A 26190-nucleotide genomic window follows, 5' to 3' on the forward strand; every position below is an offset into this window, starting at 1 on the left:
GCTCAATATCAAAGAGCCATGGAATGTAATTTTGAAATGGCTTAAATTGAAGAAGAGGTCAAAATTGATTTTCAAGTGCTAATGGTGAATTGCCAACCGACCAACCAAAAAATAATGCAAGATACCTAGATTAAAGAAATGATACTAAAGTTGCATAAAAAAGTTCATGCAATAGTTTTGGAAGACTCTAGTTCATTTTTGGGTGAGGATGTCAAAGATGAGGCAAATTTGGAATTTGGGCGCATTGGGCCACATTCTAACTATTTTTCAACATTGTGCTTGGTTGATGACATGAAAGTTGAACTAACTGAGCCTATGGAGGATTTTGGAGATGAAGAACAAGACGTTTTCATTTTGGAATTTGTCATGCCAAAATGACAAAATGACATCCCTCACTTGAAGGCCAAAAAGTGCAAAATGCGATACCTGAAAGTTGGCCTCTTTGCTTTCTTACCACTACCCCACGAGCATCATCGTAATCATGATTCAAAGTTGGGGCGACAATTCATATCCTTCAAGTGGAAGAAAAAACGGTAAGGTTGACACACGTCGTGCCTCGACGTTAAATGTGGCACTTTATGAGAGGCCACCAATATTTTCTTTTCAAAATTTTAAGTCATTTCTGAAATTTTATTTTTTAGAGTAGTTTATTATATTATTTTTTACCAATCTACTAAGTTTCACAATTTTTGGAATTGATATGGTCTAGATTTGAAGTGTTGGAGTGACTGCATTATGCAAAAGTTGCACAAAACTGCTTCAGGTAAGTCACTACAACAGACCTGTTTAAAAGAGGAGTTTCACCCATTTTCCCTTTTTAAGTACCTTAGACTTGCTCAGTAAAAACAAACAAAATAAAAAGAGACCCCTAGCCTTGATGCTAACACACAGCACACAACTCACACGGACACACACTCACGCCCAAAAACACACAGATAAAACAACACACACATCTCACAAAATGCAGCAGTTGCTGCTCAAGAAAAAAAAATCTTCTTTCCTTCTTCTAAAGCCATCATTCTCAGGCAATCAGGTGAAGTTTATCTAGTTCTCTCTCCTCTCCTCTCTATCTCCCCCCAATTTCAATTGTTGGCAGATTTTTTTTTTCTTTTCTTTTCATTCTATGGTTCATTTGATGTGAAGTTTGGGACACAAATTGTGCAATCCTAGAGCTGTTGGTTGATTGATATTTAATTGTGGTTGATTGAACTATAATTTCCATGTTTTTGGGAGGGTAATTGAACCTCTTTATTGTGACAAAAAGCTTGGTGAAACTGATGCGCACAACCTGCTCAACAAATTGTCTGAGAGAAAAATTAGTTCGCCGGTGAAGTCTGAGTAACCGAGCACTGTCAGAGGCCAATTGTAAGTAAGTTTTTGGTAGTCAAATAGGTCGTGGACTTCTTAGTCAGATCGTTCAAGCTAAAACTCGTCAAGATTGACATAGGCATTCTTTTGGCGTGAAGCGAGCTAACTTGCCTTTTCATGTGATTACTTCATTTGTCGATGAAGTTTGAGTAACCGAGCGATATGAGGTCTATGTTTAGAGTTTATCTGAAGCAATTCATGGAAGAGCTGAACAATGAGGATATGCCATAGCTAGCCATTGCCGACTACACAAACTGCTCGCCTTGCTCCATGATGCCATCTTTTCAGGGAGACTTTTACTTTGCTTTAATTATATAGTTACATTGAGGACAATGCAACATCTTAAGTTGGGGGTGAGACTTCCTTTTGATGGATATTTTTGTGATGGTGTGTGATATATCATGATTGATGATAATTTGGTAGATTAATTTTATTTTGATATTTTTTTAATGACATTTATATTAGTAAGATTTTTTAAATTTTTTTTTATTACTAGCTTTCATAGTTTAGTTGTAGGAATGGTGTGGGATGTGATTTTTGCCCCTTGGCTAATTTTTGGCTTGTTTGGTATCAACTTATTTAAACCATGGCATATGAATTCTTGATTTTTTTTTTTTTTGAAAACGAAAATTGATTGAAGTCATGATTCTTGTTGTGACTTTTAGACTCAATTTTTGGCTCTTACTTTCACTAATTAGTTTCTTTAGGCTATGGATGACTTTTTGAGTTCATTTGTTTCAATTGGTTCTTGGATACATATTCTACTTGAGTTTTCATGTGATGAGGTTTATTTGTGAGTTCGTTTGCATTTTTTGTGGTCTAGAACTTGCCTGGAATAAGTTTCAAGGTGAAATTCTAGGTTACACTTGGTTTAAAAAATGATGTTAGGTCTTCTTTGGATCGTTTTTGCCTTAAATTTCCTATCCTTGCATATTTTTCCCAGTCAACCCCTTTTGAGCCTTTAACCTTTTATTTGGCAACCATGTTACAAGCTTTAACATTTTGTTTTTTATTGATCTATCTTTTGGCATCCCACCTCCCTAAGTGCTTTGAAAGTGTAAACATAGACTAAAAGCCTAAGTTTGGGGGTGACGGTTAGAAAAGTTGTGATGTGGAAGTTGCTCAAAGGTGAAAGGGTAAAAACCAAAAATAGAAAAAAAAAATTAGTGGAACCTTCCTTGGTTTTTGAAAAAGCAAAAAAAAAAAAAAAAGTAGGAAAGATGAAAAAGGAAGAAAAATAAGGAGTTGTGAATAAAGGGAAGACTAGTTGGTGAAATGAAAAATGAAGAAATTGTGGAAAAGTTTTAAAGGAAGTGTGCTTTGATTGTTGAAAATTATAGTGCTTAAGGAGGTTTTTGAGTCACTATATTCAAATTATGCCCCTACCTTAACCAAAAACCTACATTATAACCCTTTAAGTCCTAATTGATTTTGAACCAAGTGTGTCTACATTAGTGGAGAAATACATGAAGGGCAAACTTATGGTACTACTTGTGCATTTGAACATCTTTGTGAGAGAAGAAAGTCAATTCTTTCCATTTGGTATCCCATTTGTATTTTGAATTGCATTTTGTGAGTTTGGGATTCCCTCTTGATTGTGAGGCCACATGAGAATTTAAGGTGTGAATTTGTTTCATTTTCCAATTGAGAGGAATGAACAAAAGAAAGTTGTTTTGTGATTATGAGGCAAATTTTGAAGCTTTAGTGTCATGACTTGATTGCTACTTTGATTAACTTGGTGATTGAGCACTTGAAATGAAAATAAAGTTTTTGAGAAGAAGTTTGTGATTCTTATGTTTTGAATTAATTGGTGGTACCAATCAAAATCATGTGTTTGTGCTTAAAGTAGACTTCTTGACTTGATATGATATTGGTGCACTTTTGAATGGAGTCCTTTGAAAGAAATTGTATGATTTGATTTGCTTGAGGACGAACAATAGTTTAAGTTTTAGGGTTTGATAAGTTGGTATTTTACCAACTTATTTCTTCTTTAATCTTAGATTGTTGTTATGTTTTGATTGAGAAAATAGTGCATTTAATGTTGTTTATTTCAATTTTATAGGTTTATATGATTGAGAAGTGATCATGAAGAAATCAAGTGAAAAAACAAGTCAAAAAGAGGTCAAAGTGAAGAAAATCACAAAAATGGCTAAAACTGGGCAGTTTTGCCAAATCTGGACAGTTTTCAAAATTTGAAAATATGGGACTGTTTTGGTCATATTTTGATGTGGAAATATTGGGGAGCTATAAAAGCAACACTTGAAGGAAAAAATCATCATCTCTGGCCATTCAACACAAGTTTTGGAGACTAGGGTTCTTACACCACACTTTGGGGTTGAAGATTTGGTTGAGCACTTTCTTAAAACTTTACTTCATTTCTTTGATTCCTTGCTTTGTAATGAATATCTAAGTGTGTATATTTATTTTCTTTACTTGAATCTTGTTTATGAAAATATTCTATGATTAAAGTATTGGATGAAATTCTGGTTTTGCTTATGTATTGTATGATTTTTATTGCTAATGAATTGAGTTAATGTTGTTCTTTAATGTCTCTTAAGAGATTAACTAATCCTAAGACCTGCCTATTTACTTCGATTTGAGCTCGGAAGAGGAAAATTGAGGTTGAGAAAGATTAATTAACAATAATTTGGGCTTTAAACCTCATCTAATAACTTGAGCTACGAATAGGAAGGTTACTTGAGATTCAATTGGTTGTGCTTGATATCACAATATAAGGCTTGGAAAAGCTTAGAGTGAAATTCATTGATTTGGTTGGAAGACTTTTAATGAGATTTTAGAAACTATTATCTATTAATATAAGCTCGCTCGTACTTGTAAAATCGTGAAATACATTGGATCGTTACTTGAGCGTAATTTCCTTTGTATCCATACTTGTGGCCATTGATCATTTTGCCCTCTTTCTAGTTAGTTTTATATTTGTTAGTTGTTAAACCAAAGATCAAATATTGAAAAAGTGTTTGGCTTAGCTTAGTTGGTGATTATTCCTTACTTGTTTAAATCGCCTATTATATTGTTCCCTGTGGGATCGACCCCGACTCATAGTTGGGTAAATTATATTGCATACGACTGTGTACACTTTCTCTTTGAGGAGTGGATTTGGATGTTATCAGTAAGTGACTAACGTTTCATAATTCAAGGTTATTGGAAACTTTACATGGGCTTTTGGTTTGATACTATAACGAATGGTATTATTGTCATTAAGTATATCTCTATCCCAATATAAAGAAACATTAACAGTTGAAAATGGAGAAGTCATTTTTTCTCTGAAGTTTGGTTTTTTTCAAGAACTTAAAAGATTTAAACTTATGAAATGGACGAGTTTTTACCTCATCCAACATTCATATTATGTGACGACCCGTTTAGTCATTATAGTCCTTTTGGCATTTTCGCCCGTTCCCGAGCATTGATTACCTCACTTTTGACCCGAGAGGACCGTTGACATGCTTCCCGAGGTGTCTAGACTGGATTCGGGCAACTTTTGTGAAAATATAGGCTTAAAGTGAAAAATGGTTGAACCAAAGTTGACTTTTGAGCAAGCGAACCTTTGTCGGAATTTCGTCGATTCCGAGAGGTCCGGATGGTTGTTTAGAACTTGTGTTTGTATTTGGTTTGGTTCCCAATGCACTCGGATGCATTTCCGGACTTGGGTTGGGAAATTGAAATTAAGGCATCGGGGGTTGACTCGGTCAACGATACCTCCGCTGGAAATTCTGAGGCCATAGGCGCGTTCGTAATGCATTTTTATGTAGGACTATGTGTTTGGTATGTGAGCAGATGGCCTCGGGAATTAGTCGAAAAATCGGATCGAAAGATGAAACTTGGGCTAAGTTTCTGGTGTCTGATGCCCGCTTTGGTGGCACCAGCACCACTGGAGCGGTAGCCCTGCCGCTTAAGCTGTGAAGAGGGTTTTGGCCTCGACCACTGAAGCGGCACCGCTGGGGCGGTCCCAGTATTGTTAAAGCAGGTGACGAGCAGTTTGTGACATAAATAAAGTGTTAAAAGCCCTTAGACCCTCATTATGTCCCATTTCGATATTTGAGCATGAAGAAACCGTTCTAAGGGATATTTGGAGGAGAATCTTGGAGGCAAATCTTGCCTATTTCTTCATTCTTCCTTTAATCCATTATCATGTTAGATTCCTCTTTTTCCTTTAATAAACCCATGGTGATGGGATTTCAAAGAGAGTTTTGGAAGAACGTTGTCCCTAGGATTATTAATGATAAATTAGTGATGTTTATGTTAGATATTGACTAGTCTAAGCTTATTAAGTATATATCTTCAAATTTTAGCATTGAATTTCCAATTTGGAGACTTAGGGTTTATACCCAATTTGGGAGATTTTCTTGAAATAAAAAATTAGGCTAATCCTTGGGTTAAATCAACAATTAGTAGTTGGGTTATGATTACCTAGTACTTAGTTTAGTATTTTGTCCCCGAATTTTCTGTTTTGCCATTGTGGGCTCGTTTCCCCTAATTTCTAGGGTTAGAATTGACTTAATTGAAATAATAACAATAGTAGTATCATTCTTCATGATCTCTAATATAGAATTCGATTATGCTTAGACTACTTGGGTTTTGAGGTTCAGCGGAAGGGTAAGGCAAAGGAGTGAGTTGTTGGTGTTGCAGTTCGACAATCCAAGTAGGTTATGGCTTACCATTCATGGGACTTTGTATAGCGAAGCACATATTTAGATTATAATGTCGGAGACAACATGTGAACTTTCGGGTATGAAGTCGGGTTGGATATTGCCTTAGGTTGGGCCCTGCTGTGTGTTGGGACTAGCTACCCCATTATGTGTGCTTTAATTGTTCTATTGTGCTGGCTTGATTCCGTGAGTAGTCAATAGATATTGAATTCTGTTTTATCGTCTTGACTGGAATAGAATTGACATACCCGTTGTTGGTATTTGTACTTGGATATATTGTTTGCGTACCCACTGTTGGTATTGTGATGGGATACATTGTTGGCGTACCCCATTGTGGTATTTGTGATATTGAACTTGATTGATTGACATACGCATTGCACACATTCTCTCATATTCATGATGCACGGCCGATAGCCGGTGATGATCCGGTATCGTTGAGTGAGTAAACTGATATTTTGATAAACTCTTTTACTTGAGTGATTGTGAAAAAGCCGATGTCCGAAGATCAATTCTGGAATCGTTAATTGTATAAAACTGATATTTGATAAACTCTTTTACTTGAGTGATTGTGAGAAGGTCGATGTTCGAGGTTCAATTCCAGAATCGTTGATCACGTGAAACTGATATTTGACAGACTCTTTTACTTCAGTGATTGTGAGATGGCCGATGTCCGATGATCTATTCCGGCATCGTTGTTGCATGGCCGATTCCGATAATATCCCAGAATCATTGTTAGTAACTGGACTCCACGGGTCCCCCAGGGTGGTACCGGTGACAATCTGTATTAGTATTCCAGATTGTATTATTCTCCTTAGAGGCTCTTGTATTATTCAGACTAGACCTTGGGGGTGTTTATTGTCTTCCGCACTTTCTACTACTTATATATAGATATATCGTGAGACTTACATATTTGTTTTATTCTACTGTTTTAAATTCATTCTTTCGTGTATTTATTCATTGTTGGGTTAAGGGTTCGTTTACTGAGGTAGGAAGGTAACTGCCTACACGACCTAAGCAAAATGGGTCGTGACATATTAAATAGGCAAAATTTGAGAGCAAAAATGTGGGAACCCTATTGCGCATGAAGACACTATGCAATACTTGTGCGAATGAAAATGTTGTGCAATAGGATAAGATTCCTGAAATAATACAGCATTGTGTTGTCACATCAAGAATAGTGTGTCATAAAAAGCAATCAAATAATGGAGCATTGTGTTGTCAAATCAAGCATAGTGTGTCATCTATGGCTGATATATTGCGCATTTAAATGTTGCGCAATACAAGTTAGTGTCATAAAAAGCGGACAACTAATGGAGCATTGTGTTGTCAAATTAAGCATAGTGTGTCATAAAAAGCGGACAAATAATAGAGCATTGTGTTGTCAAATCAAGCATAGTGTGTCGTAAAAAGCGAACAAATAATGGAGCATTGTGTTGTCAAATCAAGCATAGTGTGTCATCCATGGCTCATATATTGCGCATTTAAATGTTGCGCAATACAAGTTAGTGTCACAAAAAGTGAACAACTAATGGAGCATTGTGTTGTCAAATCAAGATAGTGTGTCATAAAAAGCGGATAAATAATGAAGCATTGTTGTAACAACCCTTCCGGTCGTTATAGGAAATTAGGACTCTGTTGGGAATTCTGAGGCCGTGGGTAGATTCATAGGGTGTCTTTTTATATGTATGCATGCTTTGTGTTGTGTTTTTGAGGCCTAGGATGAAATGTGGGGTGAAAGGGGGATAAAGCTGGACAAAGTCGAGCTCACTGCCCAAAATAGACCGCTACAGCGGTGGAAGTACCGCTGCGGCGGTACTGCTGTGGCGGTGGGTGGACCGCTTCTAGTGGCTTGCCATTTGTCGGGTGACCGTTGTACGGACGATTGACCGCTATGGCGGTACCGCGATAGCAGTGAGTTGATCGCCATAGCAGTGAGTCGATCGTCATAACGGTGAGCGGATTTCCTTTGGGACCGCTCTAGCGGGACCGCTGCAGCGGTAGACGTAAAGCAGTAACCCAAATTTATATACTCAGTTTTATTTTCCTTCTTCACAAAACACAAACACACTTCCCAACAAGCACCTAGAGAGAATTTTCAAGCTAGGGTAAGATAACCTTGAGAGGTAAGTTCCATTGTTTTTCATTCCATCATTCCCTTCCCCTTAATTATGGTAATCATCTTTATGGGTCTTTAATAGTGAAATTGAAATAGAAACCCTAGAATGTTAATAAACCTTCTAAACTTGATGGGTTGGGGTTATTATCGCGTATTTATCATTTAAATGGACCGATTAGTTGCTATTTGTCATAAATTGAACATCTAGAATAGTAACTAAGTGATTTGAGACTTAGGGTTCTATAAAAATAGTGTCTTTTCCATAGAAAACTGGTTGTAATGGGAACGTTTGATAGAATGTTGAACAATTTGATGGTAAATGAATGCTAGGGGCCTTGATAGGTTGTTTATCACCTAGAAATTCATTCACCCTTAGAATGGGGAAAAGGAAAGGTATTCTTGCTTTGATGTTTGTAAATTGAGCAATGTGACTCATTGAACCTTCTATTTTTAGACAGTGAACATATTGAGGCTTTGAGGAAAGGAAAGGCTGTAGTAGAGTAACCTGCGTGTTCCAGCTCTACTTTGAGGTAGGTTACGGTTTACTTAAGTAAGACTTTGGTTAGTTGATTGTATATTTGGTGATCTCCTTAGCAGAAAGCATGTCTAGTTTGCTTGCATGGTATTGTGTGGCTAAATTCCTACGTGAATGTGAATCATTGATTGTGTAGGCTCCGTGCCATTATTTCCTATGTGATTAAATCTACAGTGGACGTGTTGTGATGAGAAGCTAATATAATCTTCTCAAGGGTATTATGACATGAAATGATGAGTTGATTATGGATATTGGAAAAGTAAGAAACACTGTTCTGTAAGAGGTGTGGAAAGACACTCATGTGACCTAGATTATGGGCTCATGGTCCGAGGATCGTTTCGGACACGAGGGGTAGTTTGATATGTCCCGCGACCGAGGTTCATTCCGGGGCGGAGTTTTGTGCTCGGGTCCGAAGGGTATTCCGGAACGGGTGGTACATGGATACTATGGGTCCCCTACAGGTCATGGCTACTAAGCTAAGACATCAGCTAGCATGTATGTACAGTGAGTGAGGTTATGGTGGTAAATTTATTTCCTTTGTGACTTACGTGATTGTGATGCTTGACATCTTGGTGATTTGATTGTGATTATTCTTGGTTGACTTGCTGTGATTTCTTGATATTCATGTTTGTTGACTGGCTTGTTTTATTCTATTGATTTTACGAGATATGCATGATACTAATCTTAGTCGGCCTATGATATCTACCGGTATATAGCGTTTGTACTGATACTACCTTGTTGCATTCTTTGAGTGTAGATTTTGATATAGAGACTGTTGTTCGTCCTCACATCTAGTGTGGAGGATATTGGTTGACAGATTTTGGGTGAGCTTCTTTCCATGCCAGGTCGCCCGAAGATCTTCCTGCTATGATGCCTTTTCGTACTCTGGACATTATAGATTACTTAATTATTAGACTTCATATTCTTAGACATGTTTTAGCTTAGAGTCCTGTACGATGACTTTCGTATTTTGGGGATTGTAATAGTTAGAACTTCCGCACTTATTTCAGCATTTATGGCATGATTTACCTTATTTTTTTGTTGCTAAATGAGCAATAATTGTTTAGCTTGGTTAATATAAAACCGGTTTGAATGGATAGGTGTCTTGTATGTTGGTTCGCCCACTAGGATTTAGATGGGTACTAGTCATGGCGGGTTGGGTCGTGACAAAGTTGGTATCAGAGCTTTAGGTTCGTCGATCTCATCGTGCAAGGACATGTCTAGCAGAGTCTTGTAGATCGGTACAGAGACGTATGTACTTATCTTTGAGAGGCTGCCGGACACTAGGAAAACTCCCTTTTCTTTCTTTCGTGCTACTTGATTTCAATTGGTATGTGCTGATTCAAATTGATATCTTACTATCCTTCATTCTTTTACAGATGGCGAGAACACGCACAACATCAGCTAGAAGTGGAGGTAGAGGCAGAGGAGCTGGTAGAGAGGCGGCCCTAGCTGGGGGCGGCGTCCCAGTGGTTGACCCCGTGCCTCCGGTGGTTCCTAATGAGGCAGCGAGAGATGCAGCCGCACCATCCCAACAAGTAGCAGTTCCAGTTCTACCAGGAGCTGCAGCTGCTCAGGGTATACAAACGCGATGGTACAGGTGCTGAATTGGTTGCATAGGTTAGCACATGCCGGAGCTATACCAGCGAGTCCAGCAGGTAGGGGCGCAGGGGTAGCGGCCTCAGAACCAGACAGAGCACAGGCTCTGGGGGTTCAGCATGCAGCAGCGGTGGCACCTCGCTTGGATGAGGTTTCGGGTTTTGAGGCCTTCCCGAGGCTAGTTGCGGGGCCAGTAATGACTGGTGAAGAGCATGATCTATTTTGGAGGTTCACAAAAATGAAGCCTCCTGTGTTTTATGGTACTGAGTCGGAGGACGCATATGAGTTCATCATCGACTGTCATGAGAGGCTCCATAAGATGGGGGTCGTGGATAAGCACGGGGTAGAGTTTGTGACCATCCAGTTCTTGGGTGATGCCAAGCTTTGGTGGAGGGCTTATGTGGAGTGTAGGCCGGCTGGGTCTCCTGGTTTGACTTGGGTTCAGTTATACTCTGTGTTTCTGGACAAGTACGTTCCGCATACTTTGAGGGATCGAAGGATGGATAAGTTCGCTAATATTGGTCAGGGGAACTCGTCTATTACTGCGTATGAGTCCCGTTTCCACTCCCTTTCTCGTTATGCTCTTCAGTTGCTGCCCACTGAAGGGGAGAGGATACGGCAATTCGTAAAGGGATTGAACACCGGACTGCGGTTAACGGCTCTTCAGGTTGTAGCCACTGGGGCTTCATTTCAAGAGATAGTGGAGCATGTCCGTATTGTTGAGGGGATTAGGCATGAGAGCTATACAAGGCAAGTTGAGAAGAAGGCCCGTAAGGCTGGGATGTTCAGTAACTCATTCTCGAGGGGTGTGCTAAAGTATATTGAAAGAATGAAAATGAAGGAGGTGAAGAGGAGTAACTTAGAAAAATGAAGCTGGTAGGGGTTTTATTAAACCCATATTTAGTGCGCAATATGACTTAACTTCAAATTTATAGTTTAGTCCTATTGCGCACTAATTTAGTGTGCAGAGGGTACTTCGGTCACTTTTTTTTTACTGGGTATTTTGGTACCTTTGGATACTTTTTAGGTCATTTAAGTTGCAGACTCCCTATACTTGGGTGCAGGGGTAAACTTGAAATTATATGGAACTATAAATGGTTTTACAGTCAACACTGGCTATAGTACAAATTTCAGTCCATGCCAACTTTTAATGAAAAGATGGAGGAAATGGGATAGAATGATCACTTACAATTTCAAATTGGGTAAATGACCCTCTTAGTTTTAGCAATTTCATTCTTTTTTATTTTTCTATAAGTTTTCCTACATGGCAAAAAAGGTTGTGCTTATGTAAAACTGAACTTAAAAAGGGTTATCTCTGCGAAACAATAACAATGTGTATTAACATTAAAACAATAGAAATGTGTATCTCTGCAAAACCGTAGAAGCAAAGTTTTTTAACTCTTAACATCAAAAACTACATTCTTCATTGATTTTCAATTAGCTGCAAATTGAGCTACAGTCTCCATTGATTTAAAACTAAAGTTCTTCAATCTCCATTGATTTTCTTCAATTTTATTGGGCTACAAATTGTTCTTTCTATTGGATGTAAATTGTTCTCATAGCTTCTACTCTCCAAGTGTTGCTCTTTTCACTTTTTCATTGCATTTGATCTTTCAGAGATGGCCAAAAAAGCTCCTTCATCTAAATCTATTGGGTTGGAATTCCATGGAAATGACGCTGAATTAGAAGAAGTTTTCAATGAAACAAATGAGGAGGAGAGCTACGAAGAGCAGGCAATTGATGACGAGAAAACAATAGAAGAAATTGATGGGAATGAGTCTGAGAAGGATGAATCTGCTGCCCAGGAAGACAGTGACGATGAATCTTTTGCTCGGCACGGAGAATGTCGAAGTTGGGGAAAACGAGGTAATTCTATTTTGTTGTTTGGATCTCCCGTGATAATGGAGGAAAATTGTCATTTCCATAATTTTTCAATGAGTTAGTCAATACTTTGTGGGTTCAAGAGCCTTGGTATTTTCATAGGTGTTGTTGTTTGCTTTTATGAGGAATTGATATGTGACTATTATGATTGTCTTTTATGAATTAGTTCCAGTGTAAAAAAAAAGGCGTCTTTAATAATCTTAAAAAAAAAACATGTATTTTCTAACTTCTAATTTAGTTAATAATTTGTTGCAATTTTTCTCGTTAATAATCTTCTGTTTACAATTCTTTGAAGTTAACAATCTCTTACAATTTTTAAAGTTAATAATCTTTTGTTTACAATATCTTTAAGTTTATAATTCAATTAACTTTATGTTTAAATCGATCATCTCTTATGTTTTGTTATATCATCTCTTGTGTTTAAAGTTAATATCTCTTCCGTATTGTTCAAATATCTCGTGTAACTACTTGAAGTTCTTGCTAATGTATTCAGTCTCTATAATTTGTATCATGGCTACTTGTCTACTGATGTGTGATTAAATATGCAAGTAAATTAATAATTCAGTTAATGAGCATTGTGTTGTAGTAAGCGATCTCTTATGTTTGTCTGACGATCTCTTGTATTTAAAGTTAAATATCTTAGGTTTTATTCTGAAACCTCTTGTATAACTAGTTGAAGGTCTTGCTACTGTATCTAGTCTATAATTTGTACCATAACTAGTTAGGAGTCTTTACTGATGTGTGATCAAATATGCAGGAAGACTAATAATTCAGTTAGTGGTCATTTTGTTTAAATAGGTGATCTCTTATGTTTTGTTTTATTATCTCTTGTGTTTAAAGTTTATCTCTTATGTTGTATTTTAACATCTCTTGTATAACTAGTTGAAGTATTTACAATTGTATCTACTATACAGTTTGTACACCAGTAGTTAAAAGTCTTTACTGAGGTGTGCTTAAATATACAGGCAAACTTGCATGGCAATCCACCCCCTACACATATGAAGTCAAAAGTCATTTTTAAAACGGTTCAAGGCGAAACCGATTATTTCCCCGGTAGAGCGACAGTTAGGTGTAGAATGGGATTTGCTATAGAAATTTTGAGAAATTCCCTTGAAAGGACAGAACCCAACGAAGTAGTTTGTCCTTTTTTGCATAAGCCTGCCTAGATCAATTCCTTGACATAAATGTTGATCGGTGATTTCTTATGCTTTGTTCCAGAATCTCTTGTTTTAAGTCATAATATCTTGCAGGTTAAGCAGCAGTTCTCTTGAGAAGTTATTGGGTGTTTACAGCAGTACTTTTGTACGCATCTTTGGATCATATTGTTCGGATTTGGGATATCAATATTTCTAGTTATTTCTGCATACGTTCAGTTTGCTGCACTTTTGCTATTTCCCCAGCGATGATAAGTTGAGCTTGAATTAAGGAATAAAATGCGAAAGATATAAGCCATAATCTTAAGAGATCTATAATCATGCCACAAGAGATTATTGTATGTGCATAAGAGATTAAGATTGTAAGTTGATAGTGATTACGAGTGATAACACAATAAAATAATCCCGCTTATTATTTCACGGGAGATTAAGAAGTGCTATAATATAAGTTGACCTTGAATTAAGAAATAATAAAGTTTATAAAATGTGATCACTAAATATAACGCGAGAGATATAAGTCATGGTCCTAAGAGATATATAGTCATGCCACATGAGATTATTGTATGTGCACAAGAGATTAAGATTGTAAATTGATAGTTATTACTAGTAATAGCCCAATAACATAATCCCGCTTATTATTTCACGAGAGATTAAGAAGTGTTATATATAAGTTGAGCTTGAATTAAGAAATAATAAAGCTTATAAAATGCGATCACTAAATATAATACGAGAGATATATACCATGGTCTTAAGATATATATAATCATGCCACAAGAGAATTCTTGTATGTGCATAAGAGATTAAGATTGTAAGTTGATAGTTATTATGAGTGATAGCCCAATAACATAATCCCCCTTATTATTTCATGAGAGATTAAGAAGTGTCATAATATAAGTTGAGCTTGAATTAAGAAATAATAAAGTTTATAAAATGTGATCACTAAATATAACGCGAGAGATGTAAAGCATGGTCTTAAGAGATGTATAATCATGCCATAAGAGATTATTGTATGTGCATAAGAGATTAAGATTGTAAGTTCATAGTTATTACTAGTGATAGCCCAATAACATAATCCCGCATCTTATTTCACGAGAGAATAAGAAGTGTTATAATATAAGTTGAGCTTGAATTAAGAAATAATAAAGTTTATAAAATGCGATCACTAAATATAACGCGAGAGATATATGCCATGGTCTTAAGAGATTTATATGCCACAAGAGATTATTGTATGTGCATTAGAGATTAAGATTGTAAGTTGATAGTTATTATGAGCGATAGCCCAATAACATAATCCCGCTTATTATTTCACGAGAGATTAAGAAGTGTTATAATATAAGTTGAGCTTGAATTAAGAAATAATAAAGTTTACAAAATGCGATCACTAAATATAACGCGAGAGATCTAAGCCTATCTTAAGAGATATATAATCATGCCACAAGAGATTATTGTATGTCATAAGAGATTAAGATTGTAAGTTGATAATTATTACGAGTGATAGCCCAATAACTTAATCCCGCTTATATTTCACGAGAGATTAAAAAGTGTTATAATATAAGTTGAGCTTGAATTAAGAAATAATAAAGTTTGTAAAATGCGATCACTAAATATAACGCGAGAGATATAAGCCATGGTCTTAAGAGATATATAGAGCCCGTTTGGATTGGCTTATAAGTTGCTTATAAGCTGTTTTCAGTTTTTTTGAGTGTTTGACTGGCCAGCTTAAAGTCATTTTGTGCTTAAAATAAGCTCACAAAAAAAATAATTGGGCCCATTTGACTTAGCTTATCTAAAGCAGCTTATAAGCTGCAAACAACTTATAAGCTAAAAAAAATAAGTTGGGGTAGCCTAACTTATTTTTTTAGCTTATAAGCTGTTTTCAGCTTATAGGCATAAGCCCATCCAAACAGGCTCATAATCATGCCACAAGAGATTATTTATGTGCATAAGAGATTAAGATTATAAGTTGATAGTTATTACGAGTGATAGCCCATAACAAAAGAGATAGAATCCTCAAAGAGATTAAGATTGTAAGTTGGACTATAATGCTCTTGAATCACATTCTGCTCAAAGTGAAGTTCAGCAAACTTATCAACTGGTTGTTCTTCCACAAAAATAGGACTATAATGCTCTTGGATCACGTTACACCCATTACTTCCCACAAGAACCTGTATTTCACCACTTTTACAACTTACTGCACTTGTCTTTTCTATTCTCTTCCTATCCTCAAGTAAACACACTTTTAATGTGGGTCTAGCACCTCGTTCATCAACAATCATAAAATAGGATATTAAGTGAAAATCATCCTCTAATGGAACATATGGTGTCTCTTGCCAAGTTTTATGCAAAACCATTGGCTTGTAACTCAAATTAATGTTGCTCGGATCACATGTTATCTTGCATCGTTGACATATTACTTCTACCAACTCATTATAACATATTCCTTGACAACAATTAATCACCCTAAAATATTTTTCCTCCTTGAGTTCAAACTCAATGTAAATAATCAGATTTGCCATTGTTACTTATAGATAATCACTTGCAAAACAAAAAAAAAATAAAAATTAATGACAATATTTTGCATCTTATAAAAAAGATCTACGTGTTAATATAAATCTCTTGCTTAAGTCATTAGATCTCTTTTCTTGTTCATCTTCAACTTCAACACCTAAATCTCTTGTGTTTTGACCTCAGATCTTCTACGTTATTACACAAATCTCCCGCTTCAATAATCAAAACTCTTATCTTGTTTATCTACTACTTAAATACACAAATCTCCTCTGCTTCTACTAATATCTCCTATGTTTTAATACACAAATCTCCTACATCAACTATCAAATATCTTTTCTAGTGTATCTTCTACTTTTATGATTCCTCCATTTTTCAATTTCACCCACAAAATAAACACAAAAATAAACTTCAAAGAATACATCACTTACCCAGAAATCTATCAATTCAAAACAAGAATCTTTTGCAAGGTATCTATTTTTTTCACACCATGAGAGTTTGAGAAGCTTGATATAATCACAAAACAAAATCTGAAAGACAACAATACTTACCCAAAAATCTATCAAACTCAAAACAAGAATCTTTTGCAAGGCGCTATTTTTCACACCATCTTGTTTGAGAAGCTTGATCAGATGGAGGGAAAAGAACCAGCTGGTTCCAAATATGTGCTCATTTTTTTCAATATTGCTTTTAACAATCTTTTAATTGCAATAAGGCCCTTCTATTTTGCAAGGGAATCACAAATGCCAACTTGGCAATTTCTTTTGAATACTTAGGTCCCACAAGGGTCATAAACTTACAGAAAATTCGTAGAGTTCCACAAAGCAAAAAGACCTTCTGTAAAAGGTCAAATAACCACTTGACCTGAAAAGATGGTCTATTGGATAATAACTCTTTGTACAGAAATAACTGTTCATGAACGAGTGCATTAGTACATTGGTCCATAAATAGCGAACCAACTGATATGATAATGATAAAATTCATAGCAGGTTGAATTTGTAACATGAGTGAAGGTCCTATTATTTAGGCATCAAAATAAACTTGCATTTCACAATGGCATAAAAATATTTAGCATACATATGCTTGAAAAGAGGCGGAATAGTTGAGAAATATGTTGTTAAAATATTATGACCATAATAGATGCAACCATTCTAAGTTATTTATGTAATGAGGCAACGTTAAGGATAACCAATAATTGGATATGAAATAGAAATTTTAGGCATATGTGTCTGCGACATGCCTATGTAAAAGATTTTTTTCAATCTATTATGTATATGATTTATGTTACTCCCTCCGTCCCAAAAAAAATTGTCGTAGTTACTATTAGACAGTCAAAGAATAATTTTTTTGATCATAATTTTTCATATACTTTTTAAATATTTTGAATTGTTAACTATTGTGACTTGAAGTATTTGTTATGTAGTTTATAAATATGTAATCTTATTTCAAAAAATTAATGATTATGTGTCTAAATTCACACCAAATGTCAGTTAATTTGACCCTCGTAATTCGAATCAAGACAATATTTTTGGGATGGAGGGAGTAATATTTCAAGGAACAAATGTAGTACAAATAAATTGTGATGAAATAAAACTAAAACTCTTAAACTAAACACACGTAACGGGAACCTACCTTGAGTTTAGTATACACTCTGACAATGGGTCATAATGAGAATATTATTTCGTGACTCACATGACAACATAGGTTATGTGAGGCGTTCTATTTGCTTGATAAGTGGAGTTGCGGGTTCACTTTTTAATTGTGACAGAACTTACCAGGCAACACAAAAATTTCCACTTATTAAGATTTATCTTTTATCTGTTTCCATGCTTTATCGCTGTAAAATGAGGAAATAAAAAGTAGAGGAGAAACTACATATCAAAATTCAGACCTTGCTCCGAATTGTTATTTTTTGTTCCAAATGGCCAAGACACCTACCGGCAAAGTGTTTTAGGCAACCCCTTCCTAGTTATAGTACTTGATTATTTGGTTTGTTTGTTTTCTATTTTGAGTGTTTTACACTCCTTAATTAACACGAATGGGTACTTTAGTTGGTGAATTTGAAGATGTTGATAAATCCAATAGAGGAAGAACATTAAAAACATATAGAAAAGGAAAACTGATTTGTGCCATTAGTTGGACAAAACAAGGGAAACAGTTTTTGGTTAGGCTACGTACAATAGATCTTTGGGGTTCGACCCTTTTCTTGACCCCACGCAAAGCAGGAGCTTAGTGCACCAAGCTACTCTTAGTTGGACACAACAGCATAATAGACTCAGTTTCAATATATTCTGCATATCTAGATCAAACAATAAAGTCGATCAATATGTTAACTTGAAATGATGTAGGGAAAATTGATATCACAAAATTACAAAATGTAGGTACTACTAGTAAGTCGCTAAGTCAGGTTTTGCAACTGCCTTCCATGTATAAGTTCAATAACGAAGTCAACAACATGATCTCAACAAAACAATATTCAACATTATTGGGTCCTAGCTAGTCTAATTATACGACAACTCTAATGGATGAAGTCTAGGGAGGGTAGTGTGTACATAGACGTTACACTTACCTTGTGGAGGTAGAAAGACTTTCCGATGGACCCTTGGCTCAATATTTAAAGTAGCTAGTCTAGTTATGTGGATGCTTAATTAATGAAACGTTCTCCAATCAAACTTTACTGGCATCCCCATCTTCCTTGACACCATTACTCTCTAATTTGCCATTTTCTTTGAATTCATCAGCCAATGGTTTAGGATTCTTGGCTTCTTTCTCTTTCTCTTTCTCTTCCCTTTCCTTTTCAATCTTTTCCCTCTCTTCTTCCTCAGCCTTCAACCTTGCTTCCTCCTTAGCAATTTCAAGAACTTTAATCATTCTCTCCAAGCAAGGTTCTACATTTTCCTTTGAAGACTTTGGCATTAGATTCTCAGAAACATCAGCAGGAGTCATATTCGTTTCCTCCAATAAACGACGAATCTCAGGAAAGTGATCATGAGATTCAACATCTAGATAATTCTTTGCAAGCACCTTGAAGGACTCAAAGCAACAGTATGGTAACTCAATGTGTTTATCCATCCTACCCCTCCGAATTAGAGCAGGATCAAGCTTTTCCACAAAGTTTGTGGTGAAAACAATTAGCCTTTCACCACCAATAGTTGACCATAGCCCATCAATAAAATTCAATAGACCAGATAAAGTTACCTCGCTTTGCTTCTTTTCCGGTCCTAATTTCTTCACCTCCTCCTTGATGGTATCTTTCTCGTCTTTTACTTCCTCTTTCTCTTCTTTCTTCTTCTCCCTTTGGCCGGTAAGGTCAAGGGAACAATCGATGTCTTCAATCACAATAATAGACTTACTTGTTGTGTCTATCAATAACTTTCTTAGCTCGGTGTTGTCCTTAACCGCTATCAATTCAAGATCATAGACATCACATTGTAAGAAATTAGCCATAGCAGCAATCATGATGGACTTACCGGTTCCAGGAGGACCATATAGAAGATAACCGTGCTTCCAAGCCTTACCAACCTTTGCATAATATTCCTTCGACTTGCTAAATGTTTCGAGATCATCCATAATCTCTTGCTTCTTGTTTGGATCCATTGCTAAAGTATCAAATGTTGATGGATGCTCAAACACTACTTGGCTCCATATTCTACTTTTGTACCCACCACCTCCCGTGTCGTTTGTGTACAACTTCCTCTGACTTTCTCTTACAGAAATCGCCTTCCCTTCATCCAACACGTACTTCAAGTATGAATTGGTTATAAGTTCCCTATTCTTCCTGTGAAACTTAAGCTTGAAATACCTCTTCTCATCCTCCCTTGGTCTATGAACAACTTGTTGGCTAGAAGTCCACCGAACCTTTTCGCCTTTATATTCATCGGTTACCTCCTCGTGATCATCCATAGTTAGTACGACAGATTGGCCATCTTTCACTACGTTGGCTTTGAGACGCTTAGCTTGGGTCGGTGAGTTTTTGCTAAGGTACCTTTCAATTGCAACATAAGCTTTGCTACGCTCGTACCATCCATCAGTTTAATACTCATGAAAAATAATTTGCATATAAGGGTAGAAACAACTAACAATTTTATCAGTATACCTCGTAATATGACCACGAATTTCATGAGGGAAATAGTTCTGGTACATGGTTCAGACGAACACCATTGGTGCAATAGCTGGACTTAATTGAGTCCAGACTTGTTCCATCATCATCATCATGTTCTCTTTCTTTTTTCATTTGCAGTATAATAATTAAAAAAAAAAAAAACACACTAGAAGTGTGTGAATGCTTGTTCACTAGATATAATGCCCTTTATATAGAATACCAAGTTTGAGTTTTTCATTTTTAAAAGGTGCAATGACCATATATTCAAAAGAAACTGCGGATTAGATACCAACGTGGGACCACTTGTTCTACCGTCCAATTAACTAAATTAATTTCTTGTCCTGATCAGATGACTTCATTCATATACAAGTAGCTTGATCAGAACTACTGAGCCAATACAGGTGCATTATGTTGTCACTTTGTCATCTGATTTAAGATTATTTATGGAAAGTTTGCTTTGGGAGCCTCCGAGTAACAACTACTGTAATGATTTGGATGGTTCCTAACATTTTCAAAGAGATCATCATCTATTATTATGTCATTGTGATTACGTATGGGAGAGTGAAGCAAATTCCAACCGAGTGTTTGAAACAAATTCTTTGCAGATTGAATCTTACTCCCAGCCCCAAGTATTATGATCTATTCTTAATGAAGTAAATGATAAATACTCACATATTCTTACTAAATGCAGGTTACTACTCGACGATCTTGAAGGACCGCCTATCCAACATATATTCATATAAGTCAATATTGTAGTTGATATTTTGTACAAATATGATTGTTCTAATAGTGCTAATATTGTTCTGTCACACTTTACTACACCGCCTTTATTTGTGTATGACTATTATGTTAATGACCCTTCAAATCAAACTACGAGGAAAAGGTCACATCTTGTGCTAACAGTTAGTTAATACATGAGATTTCATCTTCTTAAGAAAAAAGAAAATACTAAACCTTGATCCTTACTAGTGAACCGATCCTTTTTGCGGAAAGGCAAAAAAAAGAAAAAAAATAAAAAATAAAAAAAAGCCTTATAACAAATTTGACCCTTACTAATTAAGCCAACACTTGGATGGTACCAATATCCATAATTGTCATGGTTTAATATTTTACATATGTAAAACGACATTGCCCTCACCAATCTTGATCACGACAAAAGGTGTCTGCGTGCTTAGCAGAGTAAAGAGACAAAATTGGGGTACGTATTGCAGTGAGTGTCACGTTCACAACAGAAGAAACTGCTGTGAATATAAAACGCTAAACATAGAATATCTTAGACTTACTTTATATTGGTCATTCTAAACTACACCGGCGGAGTCGCTAACAAGCGTAAAATACAGTATAAATTAAGCGCTTTGCTAGTCAAAGATAGTATAATTTAAGATCGTCTTCACAGGGATTGGTACAAATAATTACTCAAATGAAACCTTGCTCAGTATTATTCAGGAAATAAAAACTTGAGTTTGTTGTGGTTATAAACCATGATTATCGACTACAACGTTATTAAAGACAATTGACAACGAAAACAAAGGTTACTATTAATATGAGAAGTAAGGGTAGTACACAAGACAAATGCAAGATTTTAGCAATTAGCTTCGATTCGTTTTATCATTCTATTCTAAATTTTATTGAGTCTCTCGAAGTCAACAAGTAATTAGTTTACCCTAGAATCTAATAAACATCTTCGGATTATTTATACAGATTTCACAAATTAAACTAATGCAAGCCTTGAGAATGTTCAAACATTGTGGATAGAAAAAGATTTTCAGACGACTTCTCACGAATATCATCAGCTTATAACCCAAGCTAAATTATTCAAGAATCTCTTCCGATTACTCAATAAATTTAATCATGAGCTAAATCAGATTTATGTTAAGATAATTCATAACATTTTCTCTTCCGATTAAAGCATCAAAAAAATATCTCAATAATCAAATAAAACTAATATCCATGAGTTCAAGACCCGATGAAAAGTCAGTGAACATATGCAAGAAAACATTAAGGGTTTCGTCTAAAGGAAAACATCCCTCAAATATTTTCTTCTCTTGGTTCAACCAATAATTCAAGAAGCTCTTTCAATTACTTAGAAGAATCACCAATTAAAACGAAACAAAATAATGCAAAGATATTCACCAAACTATTCCTCTTTCGATTAAATAAAATAGTAGATAACTCTGCAATTTAATTCAAAATCCAATTAACAAATTCAAGCAATAAAACAAGAATTAAATCTAAGCACGTCAATCAATACATCATGTATGTCAAAACCCTATAACAAACTACTCCATAATAGTATAAAAGAACATAGAAGAAATAGAATTAAAAAACATGCATTACAACCGACGATTGATCCAAACTCTCGTATTGAATCGAATCGTGATAGAAAGTAATGAATTCTGCCGTCAAATCCTCTTCTACGCTCCTCTAATGCCTCTTAGGTCAAAAGTCCCTTCAAAAACGCGTTTTTAATATATTTATAGGATATCCCAAAAGTGCCCGGACAAGATTGCCCTTTAAAAATCGGAAAATAAAATATCTGCCCGACAAAGGCCTGGCGCGCCGCGGCTCGCAAAATTTCCAGCGCCTTTGCCTTCTGCATAATTTTTTCCATCGGCAGCTGCATCTCGTTTTGTTGTCATTTTTTTCCTCGTCTGCTTCTGACACGTAGGCTGCCAGGTGAGTTTTCCATCCAATTCTTTTGAGTCCTTAATTCATTCCTTTAGTTTCTTAGCTCATTTAATTCCTCCAATCATTAGCCAATAATTTCCCAATCATTCAGCACAATTTAATGCATCCACTAATTATTACTTCTGGTCTTCATTTGCCTTCATTAACTTTGTATGCTCATAGTGCCTTTTGCCTAACATTTCCTTTCCAGGTCCTTGCTTCTATTCAAGTCAGATTCCTTATTTTGCACAACTTAATGGCTTCCTCTTTCTCTTTAATTTTTATCATGCATATTCGGTCCTCGAACCTTGAAGTCGATCCTGATTTGTCCGTTGAACTTCTACTCATACTTCGAAATCCTATAACCTCAATTTAAATTCCAAACATGCTCGTTTGATCGGAAACAAGTCTTACACAAGAAAACACACGTAATAAGTATTTAAGCTCAAACATGATTAAAGCGTCGTAATTAAAAGGTGACACATAGCTAAAATTTCGTATTTCTAGACTAAAATCAGTCGCCTGTGCATACAATGTCGTTGTACTATTCTACGGAATCTACCATTATTATGTTACTATGATGGAATATATATATATATATATATATATATATATATATATATATAGAAAGGATAGGAGTGATAAAAAATCAAAGAGATCTAGAGAATATAGTAAAACTATTAGATGAAATAGAAATAATAGGAGAAAAATCTTTAAAACGTTGGAAAAATAACAAGGTTGTATGTAGATTAGATATAATAAATCCTGAATGTGTAATAGATAGACCACAGACATGTCTAGTAGGCAATCTATGGATATCATACAATAAAAAAGACACAAAACATTTTGTAGCAACTTTAAATGCTCTTTGCCAATATTTTACAGACAAGAATCGAGACAAAAAGTATAAATTTTATGTTGTAATACACGGCAAAACAAACGGTATCTTTCAAACTTGGCCAGACATTATAGATTCAATTAAAGACATCGAGAAACCTTTGTTTAAAGGATTTAATGATCTTACTGAAACTTTAGACTATCCAAGAGGGATATTTGGTCCAAATTATTACATTTCTCCAGCACTTAGACAAAATCTAGACAAAGTTCCTCAATACAATATCCAGAAAGACACAGACAAAGTGATTTTTTGTGACCATTGTTCTTCCATGACTAAGGCATTCAAATGATTAAACCAGAAAAATGAGACATGGATCCAAGAAAAAGCAAGACTCTTGGAGCAAGTGAGAATGCTAGAACATAGACTCCAAGCGGTCAATTGGTTCAATCACGGAGTTTTCCATCTCAAGACAAAATGGATGAGATAGGTGTGCATTCCCCAATGAATGCAGTAAAATTCATTGTATCGGATAAAGATACAACTAGTCCGGTTCAAACGGTAGCCGGTAAAGACTTATCAAATTCGTTAATGGCTGTCACTTTGCCAAAAAGTGAAGATGAAGGTTGTTCATCACTCCAGACAAGGCGAAGACTCCCAAAAACCTTAACACTATGAGACAATTCAGAAAAGAAGAATTTAGTGTCAAAAAAGAAAAAAAGTGAGAAAATAGAGGATATAGTAAAACAGACATTAGAAAAGTTTTTTCAAGAAAAGGAAGATCAAGACAAGCACATCATTAAAAATCTCAGTCCAGAACTATCTCCAAGTGCATAAATGTCTCCACTACATTGTTCAGACCTTGAAAGAAATATGGTAGATTTTCAGAATAGTGCATTTCAAGATTCACAAGATCCAAACGACGTCGACTCGAGGATGAGTTTTGATTCTGTTGCTTTACACAATGTAGACACATAAAGAGATTAATCGAAGAAGTAATTATGATAGCCAAGACAAACGAAAAAAGTAGATTCGTTGAAAAAGCAATAAAGACGAATAAAGGACAATATAGATAAAGCAGCTACAGGACCAGCAAAGGACAATAATATAAAGAGTTACGAAAATTTCACGTTACGATGGGGCCCAAAGAGCACCTGGCTAAACTCAAAAGATTCTTTAATATTTTGAAATTCGAAGTTGAAGTCTGCCAGACGCCTATAAATAGAGACCATTGATGAAGAGGAGAAGCATCATCAACAACACATACAAGCACCAAACACCAAGAAATTCGTATTCCCCTTTTCTTTCATCAAATGCCTCACACCCTTTCCCTTCTCTCTTTAACCTTTGTAATAGAAACTTCTATTGTAAAATAGTATTAGTTTTTCAATAATCCTCCCAGTGTGAGAAGTAGTTTTTGGGGTTCCCCGAAAGGGAAACCTCTCTCCGTCTTTAAGTCATGTAAGTTTTTATAATTATGTTTCTGTATTACTCTCCCAGTTATGTACATTATTATAATGTTTATTGTTATATAAACTTTTCCAATGTCTGTTTTACTTTTTTTTGTTATTTTACAAGTAAGGGGGGCTAAGACTTACCTTACCAATCCTAATGAGCTAACTAAACTCTACTAATTACAAGCATGAAGAAAATAAGAGCTGGAGAGAACTAGATAATCTATGATCATTATAGAGTTTATATTACACTCTATGATGATATTACAAATGAGAATGCGTCTGTTTTACTATATCCTCTATTTTCTCACTTTTTATTTTTGACAATAAATTCTTCTTTTTTGAATTGTCTCCTAGTGTTAAGGTTATACCAGGTACTTCCTCACTTCTTAATGTCTTCATATCATGTAGTTCTGTCTATAAGTTTCTATTTATCTTTTATTTTTTTCCTTGTTTTTTTTTTTTTGTAAGCTGGACTTATATATATATATATATATATTACCGTATAACCTTGAAGAAAAAGTTGGAACCCTGGTAATCCAATCTAATTAGGTAGCTACAAATAGTTGATTTCTTGATTTTATTTGTCTTTGCTTATATAGGTGATTCATTTTGAGGTTGTTCGTAACTTTTGGAACTCCCTTTTTTGCCACTCATATAATAATCTAACTGTTTTTTTTTTTTTTTTTTAATTTTACAACTAGTTAATGTGTATGAATAGATCCTGAATGATTAAACCTATAACAAAATTTTGATATCATTAAGATGTCTATTAAAGAATTTCTACAAAGATTACAATATATCACTACTTCATTCAATTTCACCGCCAACTGTTATCCCCACTATTATCAACTATTACTGCCCACCACCCACAACAATGCACCATTGTCCTCTGCTACAACCACCGTTGGATCCAATTATCACAGTCAATCATCACCACCATTTATCACTATTTACAATTATCGCATTTATCACTATTTACAATCATCACCACCATTTATCACTATTTACAATTATCGCTATCAACCCCCATTACCATAACAAGCCACCAACACTAACATCAATCACCATGTTGACACCCAATTTTGTCCCGCCTTTCTTCCAAAATATTTATTTGCGCTTCTAATATTTTTGACAACTTAAGAATAGTTATTTATACTTTACTACAATTATTAGCTTTCTATTAATATCGTCGTTTTTCATTATCCTACTATAGTCATTAGCTATTATCATTTTTATTAATGTTATTACTATTACTATTATTATTATTATTATTATTATTATTATAATTATTATTATGATTATTA

General features: G+C 35.3%; 1 protein-coding gene and 1 long non-coding RNA gene across 2 annotated transcripts; one reads left to right on the forward strand and one right to left on the reverse strand.

Moving 5' to 3' along the window:
* Positions 1-746: 746 nt before the first annotated feature.
* Positions 747-3866, forward strand: LOC132609268 (uncharacterized). Its single transcript, XR_009570770.1, has 2 exons — positions 747-1721; positions 3431-3866. It is a non-coding gene; the product is annotated as an uncharacterized LOC132609268 (long non-coding RNA).
* Positions 3867-18163: 14297 nt separating this feature from the next.
* LOC132611362 (AAA-ATPase At3g28580-like) lies at positions 18164-20058 on the reverse strand. Its single transcript, XM_060325796.1, has one exon. It carries the CDS (start codon positions 19726-19728, stop codon positions 18493-18495), a length of 1236 nt encoding a protein of 411 aa, XP_060181779.1. The 5' UTR covers positions 19729-20058; the 3' UTR covers positions 18164-18492.
* Positions 20059-26190: the final 6132 nt, after the last annotated feature.

This window comes from Lycium barbarum, chromosome 9, assembly GCF_019175385.1.
Source record: "Lycium barbarum isolate Lr01 chromosome 9, ASM1917538v2, whole genome shotgun sequence".
Taxonomy (NCBI): Eukaryota; Viridiplantae; Streptophyta; class Magnoliopsida; order Solanales; family Solanaceae; genus Lycium; species Lycium barbarum.